The sequence below is a fragment of the Euphorbia lathyris genome, chromosome 2 (genome assembly GCF_963576675.1).
Source record: "Euphorbia lathyris chromosome 2, ddEupLath1.1, whole genome shotgun sequence".
NCBI lineage: Eukaryota > Viridiplantae > Streptophyta > Magnoliopsida > Malpighiales > Euphorbiaceae > Euphorbia > Euphorbia lathyris.
The window spans coordinates 25,454,206-25,464,473 of NC_088911.1; the positions used below are offsets into that span (position 1 = coordinate 25,454,206).

The following is a 10,268-nucleotide window of genomic DNA, read 5'->3' on the forward strand; positions in this document are numbered from 1 at the left end:
CCTAAAAAGTGCATAAACTCTTTTATTTGTAATGAAACATAACTTTTAATGAATATGAATTTCTAGCCTCAATTGTTGAGAGCCTTTATCAAATACCTGGGTTTAACTCATTCAAGCATAGGCTTGAGAAGAAAGTTCTATGTGGATTTAAGATTAAAATTCTCACTTTGTATCAAAATTTCAACCGTGATAATGCTTCTTTAACAGCCATTACCTCCGCAATAACTGGATCAAAGCAGACAAACAGCATAGCGTGACAAGCACACAGATAGGAACCATGTCGATCACGTATCAAAAATCCAAACGAGCAACACCCATCACCGTGAAACAAACCTGCGTCAACATTACAAGCCACCATACCTTCCGACGGTCAAACCAATCTAACTGCCTCTATTGATGCTGACGAAGCTACTGTGTGGCGTAACACGGTGCCCTAGCAGACTGCCATTCTAAGGAATCACGAGATGTGATCCGAACTAACTCTAGGGGCGGTAGCCGTGTGTGGTTCCAAACCTGATTGTTCCTATTTTTCCATAGCAACCATACGAGAAAGGAGACTCTACCACTAAGCCCCTGCTCATGAGCCATAAGCAGATTCTCAATCCATTCGACAAAGTCCAGAACGACACTCATTCTATCATCACCAAAGAATACCAACCATACATGCTGAGCATAAGAGCGACGTAAGAAAACATGATTCTTATCCTCCCTCACCGTATTGCATATCGGACATAAGGGTGCTAAATTAAGGTGACGAAATTGAAGATTTCGCATAACTGGGCGACAACTTGACACCAACTGCCAGAGAATTTTTTAATCGTCGATGCCGTTTGTAACTTCCAGACACATTTCCAATCAACAAAGCCAGTAGCATGTGAAAGAGGGTACAAACCAGTTTGAATGCGATACCCAAATTTCACTGAATATTGTCTTGGCTTGTCAAAGCCCTAAAACCAACTGTCATTGACATGAAATCTTCCTCCGTGGGATGGAAAGAATTAAACTTCGATCTCTATCATTAAAGATCACATCTATCATCTGGAAATTCTAGTGACTATACTGTTGCAATTCGGAAGAATAAGCATGTACAAACTTATTCCAAGCAACAGAAGTCATAATTGCGTAAACAATTTGGGGAAGCAGTGAGTCGGTAACAAAGGTAAGGATCTAACTGAGGACATGTTGATCACGTTGTGCCCAATTATCAGATCTTTACTGATGGAGCAACATTCTTGTCCAAGAGATGTGCTAGCCTACATCCACGTAATAAGGACATTAATTGTGTGCTACAAAGTATAAAGTTGGTTACACTCAACTTGATTTTCAATTGACTACTGATATTTGGAAATGAAAAGGAGGACATGTGTGAAGGCTGCCTATGTTGCACTAATGGTGGAAAAAGGGAGGAACCAATGAGAGTCAGTGTTGGGAACTAGAGCCGGCGGCATGGGTAGGATTGGTGCAAATGCATAAGGAGTTGCTAGATTTTGGATCATCGACACTTATCCTATAGTTCAACCTCTAAGTTGTAAGTAGTCAGTTGGTTGTTCACTTTTATATGTCTTTGAATATGAATAATAGGTGTTTCAAGCATGTTGCCTGCTTGGGGACAGCCAGAGTTCCCACCATTATGTGGTTTTATAATAGTGCAATCCCTCTAGGAAGGTATTGGTATTTCTCAGCACATGCCCTACTCGTTTTCTCACCAGTTCCGATCTCGCCTAGAATTTCTTGTTTGACAGTCTTCTTTGGCAGATGGATATGGGTTAAGTTATTGGAAACAACAGTAGAATCATGTGAAGATTTCTTAACAACTCCTAAAACAACTTGAATCAATTTGTCCATCTCGTGGTCCGTTCGATTCACGAGTGTCGTGATAATATTTCCTATCATTTTGAAGCCTTCATTATGGAGAGAATCTACTAGATGTGATGTTTGTCCCTCATGCGGTGACAGATGAATGTGCTCCATGTTTGCAGTTGAAGAGGAATTATAGTTGTCTCCTTCGAGTTGGTCAACGATGTTAACTACTTGGCCCTAGGTTAACATATGCATTTTGTGCATCCTCGGATGCATTGAGACTTTCTTTGTGTTTAAAACGTTTGAGTTCCATCTGGTCATACCGAGTGTGCCAAAAACTGTTTGTGTTTTTTGAAATAAAAAAATTGTGAGCTTGTGCGATAGTTTGTATCAAAATCTCAAAACTCTAAGCTAAATTAACAGTTAGAAAAGTAAAATCAATGCTTGAAAGGTAAATTTCGCTGCTTGACTTCCGAGCAAAAGATTGTGTGTGAGAGCTGGAAGAACGAAAGCATCTAAGTTCGAAATTAATCTCGCAGTGGATGATAATTAATTAAACGAAAGTACATAAGCATGAATTAGCAAAGATTGTATTGAAAAGATGCACGAAGTTTTGATTGAGTTTGAAAAGCAAAAGATTTTTAAAAAATGTAAATGAGCTTTGAAGTAAGGCCTAACTAACTTAGCTTGTAAAAGTTTTTACCTTGAAACTGAATAGGTACTAATCATCCACGTTCTAAAACCAATTTCCCCTACTACTCCGACGATCCATATTTTTTTTGGCTACTATATACCGCCTCTATTTTACTAGTTACCGCCTTCATTTGCACTTTTTTGCCCTTCTCAAAATTTTGATCAAAAACTGAAAATTCTCTCCAAAATCATAAATCTGAACAACAATAATTGAAATTATGAAAATAATTGATGCGTGACAACTCGAACCCAGGAAATGGATGATTACGAGTCGGAAACATTAAAATTTACGTTTTTTTTATAAAAAAACTCATGAAAATAATGTATATTTTTATGACGATTTTGTATTTTTCGTCACAAAAAATTGAACGATTTAATAATTTGTCACTCAAAATTTTACGATTTTGTACCGGTCAAAATTTGGCATAGGTGGATGCGACATTCGCCTAGGCCAAATTTTGGCCGATTCTTCTAAAAAAATTTCAGTTTTGAAAAAAAAAATATAAAAAAGATAAAATTGTTCAAATGGAGACAATGATAAATAATTTGGAGATGTAAATGGCAATATATATATTTTTATTTTTATAACTTCTCTTTGAGTGTTCCATCGTCAGGGGCGGAGCCAGGACCCAATAGTCGGGAGGCTAAATTGTGTGCAAGAAAAAAAAACAAATACATTAAAAAAAATCGAAAAAACAAATTCTTCATAAATTGCTAATGAAGATTAACTGGTTTATAAAATTTGTGCATTATATCCCTAATATATCAACAAAATCATCAAAGCAAAATCACAAAATCAACCTAAAATGAGGAATTTAAATTGAAGCTCTTAATCAGTAAAATTACCAACACAAAATCATTTAATTAAACACAAAATCACTTAATTAAACATAAAATCACTTAATTAAACACAAAATCATTAATTTAGATAATTTAAATCAAATAAACCCTAATTATAAATGAGGGATTTAAATTGCAAAACTAACCTTTTATTCACTAGATCTTTGATCTTTGTTCTATTTTGTTGCTAAATCAAAGAAAAGGAGAAAAAGAAAGAAAGAAAGGAAAATGAGAAGAATAGAAGAAAGAAACGCAAAAGGGAGCAAAGAAAGGGGAAGAAGAAGACTCGTGTAGCAGCTGTTCTCTTTTATTAATTTTTTTTTGATTCACTTAAGTCCAAAACGACGTCGTTTTGGACTTCAGTAAATAATAATAAAAAAACAGATTGAAGAAAAGAGACCGCAGCCCCTCTTCTTCAACGTCTGCCATGGCCGGAAGGGCTCCGGCCAAGGCAGCCAACCTCATTACGAGGAGTGAAAAACACCCTTGGTGGCGGTTTCCGGGAGGCCAGAGGATCGGGAGACCCTCCCCTATCCCTGACTCCACCCCCTGTCCACCACCCTTCTAGAATCAACTCTCGCTATGCAATTTCAATTTTTAGTTTCTCCAATAAAATATTACTTAGCTATAGATAATTGAATTGAAACTCGAAAATTCTTTCAAAAAAAGAAAATTGAAACTCGAAAATTAATTCGACTTGAGCATACATCTAGATAAAACCCGTGAATTAAATTCAAATTAAATTTGATGAAATAATAATAGATCAAATAAGCAGATGTTTCTGGAAAACAATAGTTTTATTGATGATAATAACACGAGAATCACGTTTCTGTTTGCCGACAAATCTATATATGAATGAAATCTTGTAAAGATTATTAATTAATTTTGTAATACATATATGAAGTTAATGATGGTGACGGGGAAGATGACTACGCTTCCATTCCTTAATTAATTATTTTTAATATCTTCCAATGCCAAGGAATTGATCACAAAAAAATGTGTGCAAGTTAAGCTAGCTTATCCCTCATCTTATGTTAACTCTGTAACTTCACATTTACAATTTGTTCATTACTTTAATCTTCTGCTGGTGGCTGCTACCATAAATTACATATTAATTTTATTTTGTGCTGGCGGTACTTATATTATATTTTTTTCATTTTGGTTAACTATAGTATTACAGCTCAAGTACACCATATCAATAAATGAATAATTAATTCCTAACAAAAATTATGGGTCGAAATTGCGATTTGGTAACACTAGTAACTTAAAGACACTGTCTATTTCAACGTGAAATGTTTACTTGTCTATTAAAATAAGCTTACACATTTTATTTCAGAAAAATTAAGTCAATTAAGTTAACAAAATTGAAATTGAAATTTACGCAATTTTGTATTTGTCACATCTGATGTATTTTAAAAATGCAAGATAAAAGAATAAGGAAGCCGGCTTCTATACGCCATCTACTTTCTATAGCAGCTATCTATTTCATAAACTTACATAGGATGTAACCCAAAAACTTAGGCAAAAAGCATTTTAAGCCCTTTGATATTTCCATATTAATGAATTTAGGTTTTTTTATTTTTTATTTTAATATATTAAATTTTTGATATTTTATTTTAGTCACAGATTAAATTTGCATTTCTCGCTGCTTGAAAACTATTTTTTTATACTTCTTATGTTTGATTAAAACGGTTTTATGATATGGTATGACAGTGGCGAATACGGCGCATATTTTTTTTTTTGCTAAATCGAACTTATTTAATTTTTTTCCAAATATATACTTGTTATCATTTGAGTGATCTAGAAACGATTTTTACAAACTAATGTAAAACTATTCAAAATTAAGCTAGATTTGGACTACAAAAATATGGTTGAGTCGTTTTTAACAAACTTTTAGAAATTTATCACCTATCATATATTAATTTAGTCAAATTTTGTAATTAAATAGAAACTCCATAAGTTAATTAACCACTCCAAACCTTAATTGAATACAATCTCAATGAGTTATTTTTATATTACTTATATAACAATCCTCAATTTATGACAAATACTCAATCAAAGTTTTTCCAATTTATGAAATACCCAATCAAAATTTAATCAAATCACTAATTTAGCACCCCACAACCTCAAATTTTGTGGAAATAGGGGCCGGAGCTATCCATGCTAATGGTGATTCCGGACCCCTCAGCCCTCCCTATATACGCCCCTACACGGGGATGAGCCTGTGTAAAAACTTTATTTTTGAACTATAAAAGAATATAATTTTATATACAAATAAAATAAATAAAATTATTCAAACAGATTTATATATTCACTGTTAATTAATTTGGTAAGTAAGCTTAAAATGATACAAAATAAATAATTATGGGTCTAATGTATTGAAATAAAAGATGAAAACTCAATCTATCAAAATTGAAATTATTAAGGGTCTGTGGGTATTTTTTCCAAAAAACTTAAAAAGGAATGGATTGTATAAAATTATGAAAATAAGAAAATAAAAGAGGAAAATCAGTATACGCTATCAAACAGAGAGACATATATTAGGCCATGAATATATATAAACCCCAAAGTGGATACATAAATTAGGCAAAAGAATATTTACTGATCCATTTTTTGGATTCTCAAGAAATTCTACTCCTAATTAATACACTCATCTTCTTTTCTACTTATCACTCACTCTAAATTCCTTCAACATGTTTGATGGAGAAGAACATTCTCCTTCCCAACTCGATCCTTTTAGCTGCATCACCACCACCACAACCGGAAGAAAGAAGAACAAGAATAAGAATAAGAGAAGGTTCAGCGATGAACAGATTAAATCATTAGAATCTATATTCGAATCGGAATCAAGGCTTGAGCCTCGGAAGAAATTGCAACTTGCTAAGGATCTCGGATTGCATCCTCGCCAAGTGGCTATTTGGTTTCAGAACAAGAGAGCTCGATGGAAGTCCAAGCAGCTTGAGAGAGATTTCACTATTCTACGAGCTAATTACAATAGTTTAGCTTCCAGATTTGAGAATCTGAAGAAAGAGAAGCAGGCTTTGACAATTCAGGTATGTATTAATTTACTTTAACAAAATTCAGATCGAGAAACTAAGTAAGTGATTTACCTAATTTTTGAAAATTATTGGCAGTTGCAGAAGCTGAATGATCTGATGCAGAAATCGGGTGGTGAAGAAAGAGAGTGTTGCGCAGGAGCGAATACGAGTGAAGGTGAATCGGAAAATGGAGAGGGAAGAAAGTGTCAATCGGAAGAGAAAGGGAGCTTAATAGAAGAAGAAAGCAGCATAATAAAGGCAGAGTACTTTGGATTAGAGGAAGAAGCAAACCTTATGAGTATTGGCGACGGATCATTAACATCGCAAGAAGATTGGGGGACTTTAGAATCTGATGCACTTTTTGATCATTCAAATAATGGTTGTCAGTGGTGGGATTTCTGGGCTTAGACTTGTTACATATTCACAAACTCAATTCTAACTATTTACGGCTCCGAGAACTTGCTAGATGAATGGATACAATTTCACGGGACATGATTGATGTTAAGAAATAACTAGATGCGAGCGAGAGTGAAGAACGCGATGAAAGCAGAAGAACCGAGTCTCTGAATACAGAACACATGTACAGGTTAAAATTTAGGTAGTAGTGAGTTGATGCTATAGTACGAGATATGAAATTTAGTGGCGATGTACATTGTTTTTCAACTTATATGAGGATGTTTCTTTTTTCCAATGTAGATGAATATTTGCACTTTTTTTTTTGTTACAGAGCTAACAAGAATCTTGAATAAGAATATCTCGGAATGTTTCTCATTCTTCAACGAGTTAGAACCTCATGTTCCTCCTACTGCTTCGAGCTTTTTCCACTGATTGGGAGCTTAGAGTTTTATGGTTCGCTCTAATATTCCCTATTTGTCTGACGTTGCTTAACAGTTCTTCGATATTAAATGATACGAATCATATAATACACTTGAAGAACAAATTTGATGTTACCCCTGCGATAATAATGAACAAATTTGATTTTCCAATTCCAATCTCTTATATTATATGTTTAGATCCGTAAATTGAATCACAAATACTAACTTTTATGATCTATATAGAAATAGTAAAGTTGTCTAATCCCAAAGCATTAAACCAAATGTGAAACAAAAAAGAATACTCAAACATGCCTCCTCTTTATGGTAATCCATAAACCCTATGTATAACATATCGGACGGCTGGTATTCTATACTTAGAAAACCCTCGTGTATGTTTCAATTGCAGCTATTGGTTAATGAACGAAACGATGCCGTTCTATTGCCAATTCCCAACAAACTATTAGTCGTTTTGCTTTTCTTCAGGAGGCAATCCTTTTCTTCTTTTTCTGAACTTTAGTAAAGTGTGAGTGTGTAGGTGTAGGTGTGCGGGAGAGAGTGAGAGTGAGAGTGAGAGAGAGTAATGAACGACCTCTCCACGGCGGTGGTGAGGGAGCAAAATAAGGAGAGGTGGTGGAAGCCATTACCGGGAATATCCATTTGCATTCTACTGCCTCTGTTCTTGCTAGGCATTTCTGTTTCTATTTTAATACTCGTTGTGGTCCATAAACTTATCTTCTTTCTCTGTTTTCTTCTTCTCTCTGCTTTCGTCATTTCATTCATAGCTTGGAACAGACTTAATTGGAGGCACAGAGCTTCTTATTTTCGCTTCCTTCGCTCCTTCCCTGACTCTGACCTTCTTTCTGCACGCCATGGCCAGCTTGTTAAGATCACTGGGGTATTTTTTTTCTCTTTCTCATGTTTCTCGAAAAATCCCCTTTCCTGTGAATTTGTTGAACCTAAATAAAATTCGGCTATCTAACTTGAGGGTTAGAATTTAGTACTAATAGCCTTTTAACATCTGTGTTATACGCAAACAAGCCCACTTATATGTTTGATGATTTCTGTGACTGATTATCATTGTGAGAGCCAATATAGGGCATATTATATGTTTGATGATTTCAAAACTGCTCATGATTTAAGTTATTTCATTGACATTAGCTAAACCATATCAAGTTCCAACTGATTTTTGTATTTAATTATCGATGATTATTACTAATCTGCTATTTTCTTCCCTGATGATTTTAGCTGGTATCCTGTGGGAGTGTTTCTTTGGAATCATCTTATGAAAGGGCTACTAGATGCATCTATGCATCTACTCTTTTGTATGAATATGTAGGATGCAGATTGAGGCCAAAAGAGGCCAACACATCTTGCTTCCAATGGAATCTAACCTATTGTGAGGTAAGGATCTTCATTTTTCAGAAACTGGTCTAAATTACACTTGATTCTTGTTTTCTTGTCTTATTAAAAAACAATTGCTTTGAATTGATTGTTGTAATCTGATAGAATCTACCAATACCATATGCTTAATTGTAGAAAAATAGTAATGGCCTTTTTATGCCCCTTTCTTGCATCTTCAAGAGTAGCTTTACTTCTATACTTACTGAACCTTAACTTAACTTAAAGCAGATGTCCCTTTGCTTGTAGTAGTAACTAGTAACTCCTCTTGGATCATGAAAAATAATTGTCCTTGCGTTGCGGAAAGTTGAAGGTTTTATGCAAGTTTGCAGTGTCTAGACAGTCATGAGGTCTGTTTTGCAGTAACCTTCTCATTTACAACCTCTATGAACAACTAAAGGACAATCAATCTTAACACTGGATATAAGCTATGCAGTGAATACTAAACGACATTCATATTGCAAGAGGTGATATATGCGGAAGCGGGTTCAAGAAACACATAAGATTTCCATTGATGATCTGGTGTGAAATTAACACATAAACATGTATCTACATTACACACCATAAAGCACTGGTGAATTCTTATTATGCCATATGCTACATTAGGTGCATATAGAAATCTTGGAAGTCATTTTTTTGTGTGGAAATTTGATGTTTCTCTGATTAGGATCTTACCTGACAGAGGGTTTCGACTGACTTCTACATAACTGACCGAAAATCTGGTATTCGGGCACTGGTGAAAGCTGGTGCTGGGTGTAAGGTTGTTCCCCTAGTCCGCGAGAACAAACTTGTGGCTACTACAAGGAAATGCAGAATCCTATCTCCTAATCTGAAGAAATGGTTGCGGGAGAGGAACCTTTCAGTTGAAGCTCGTCTACTGCGTTTAGAAGAAGGGTAAACTGAAACCCGCAGAAACAAATAAATGGTAGATTTTTATTGGTTTACATGGGATGTAAAGTGGAAAAAATTGTGCTTGATTTGGCAGGTATGTACAAGAAGGCAGCATTGTGAGTGTGATTGGAATGTTGCATAAAGATAAAGGGACTTTGATAATAGTTGAACCACAAGAGCTTCTGTCTACTGGATGTTTTTGGGAAAAGCTGCTTCTCCCTGTTGAAATTGATGGCCTGCTACTCGGGATGTCGGATATCATCGGCCCTAACGTGAACCCAGCTTCCAGGCAACACTTAGAACACTAATGCTACTTGTGATAAAGATGGTTAACTGAGGAAAAGTAGGAGTATGAATATGAGGGGATGACTATTAGTTCTATAGTTTAATGTTGTTTTTCCAGGTATGTTTTTAGGCCTAAAATTCAATTTGTAAGAAAGCTAACTGGATATGCCTTTTTGGAACTAAATATGTAACTAGTGTTCCATTGTCTTAGGATCTTTGTTGGGGTTAAAGCCCTGAAATTTCCCATTTTGAAATCTTTATATGCAGTATTGCCGATCACATTAAGTATTTCATTCAAGTGTTAATTGCACACTGATCTACAAATAACTAGCCACTGAATCTTGGTTGGGATGATAATGTCTACAGTATCTGTTTATTATTAGAATTATTCGTTCCGGTACATAATATCTATACATTTTGAATCTCACTCCTGTTATGTTACATTTCATTATCGGGCTTGTATCCACTAAAAATCAATATTAAAATAAAGGGTAAATTTCAAAAAAAA

The 10,268-nt window shown here is 34.9% G+C and overlaps 2 protein-coding genes across 2 annotated transcripts; both read left to right on the plus strand.

Annotated features, from left to right (window-relative positions):
* The first annotated feature begins 5,903 nt into the window (after positions 1-5,903).
* On the plus strand, positions 5,904-7,066 carry LOC136217419 (homeobox-leucine zipper protein ATHB-12-like). Its single transcript, XM_066004013.1, has 2 exons — positions 5,904-6,386; positions 6,468-7,066. Exons 1-2 carry the CDS (start codon positions 6,027-6,029, stop codon positions 6,777-6,779), a joined length of 672 nt encoding a protein of 223 aa, XP_065860085.1. The 5' UTR covers positions 5,904-6,026; the 3' UTR covers positions 6,780-7,066.
* Positions 7,067-7,216: 150 nt separating this feature from the next.
* On the plus strand, positions 7,217-10,051 carry LOC136217417 (uncharacterized membrane protein At1g16860-like). Its single transcript, XM_066004012.1, has 4 exons — positions 7,217-8,081; positions 8,432-8,587; positions 9,267-9,478; positions 9,570-10,051. Exons 1-4 carry the CDS (start codon positions 7,767-7,769, stop codon positions 9,781-9,783), a joined length of 897 nt encoding a protein of 298 aa, XP_065860084.1. The 5' UTR covers positions 7,217-7,766; the 3' UTR covers positions 9,784-10,051.
* Positions 10,052-10,268: the final 217 nt, after the last annotated feature.

Excerpts from the sequence above, each read along its gene's own strand:
- LOC136217419 (XM_066004013.1), top strand. The coding sequence starts at position 6,027 with ATGTTTGATGGAGAAGAACATTCTCCTTCCCAACTCGATCCTTTTAGC. Across the intron at positions 6,387-6,467 it reads AGCAGGCTTTGACAATTCAG|TTGCAGAAGCTGAATGATCT; the intron begins GTATGTATTAAT and ends AATTATTGGCAG.
- LOC136217417 (XM_066004012.1), top strand. The coding sequence starts at position 7,767 with ATGAACGACCTCTCCACGGCGGTGGTGAGGGAGCAAAATAAGGAGAGG. Across the intron at positions 8,082-8,431 it reads AGCTTGTTAAGATCACTGGG|CTGGTATCCTGTGGGAGTGT; the intron begins GTATTTTTTTTC and ends TGATGATTTTAG. Across the intron at positions 9,479-9,569 it reads CTACTGCGTTTAGAAGAAGG|GTATGTACAAGAAGGCAGCA; the intron begins GTAAACTGAAAC and ends TTGATTTGGCAG.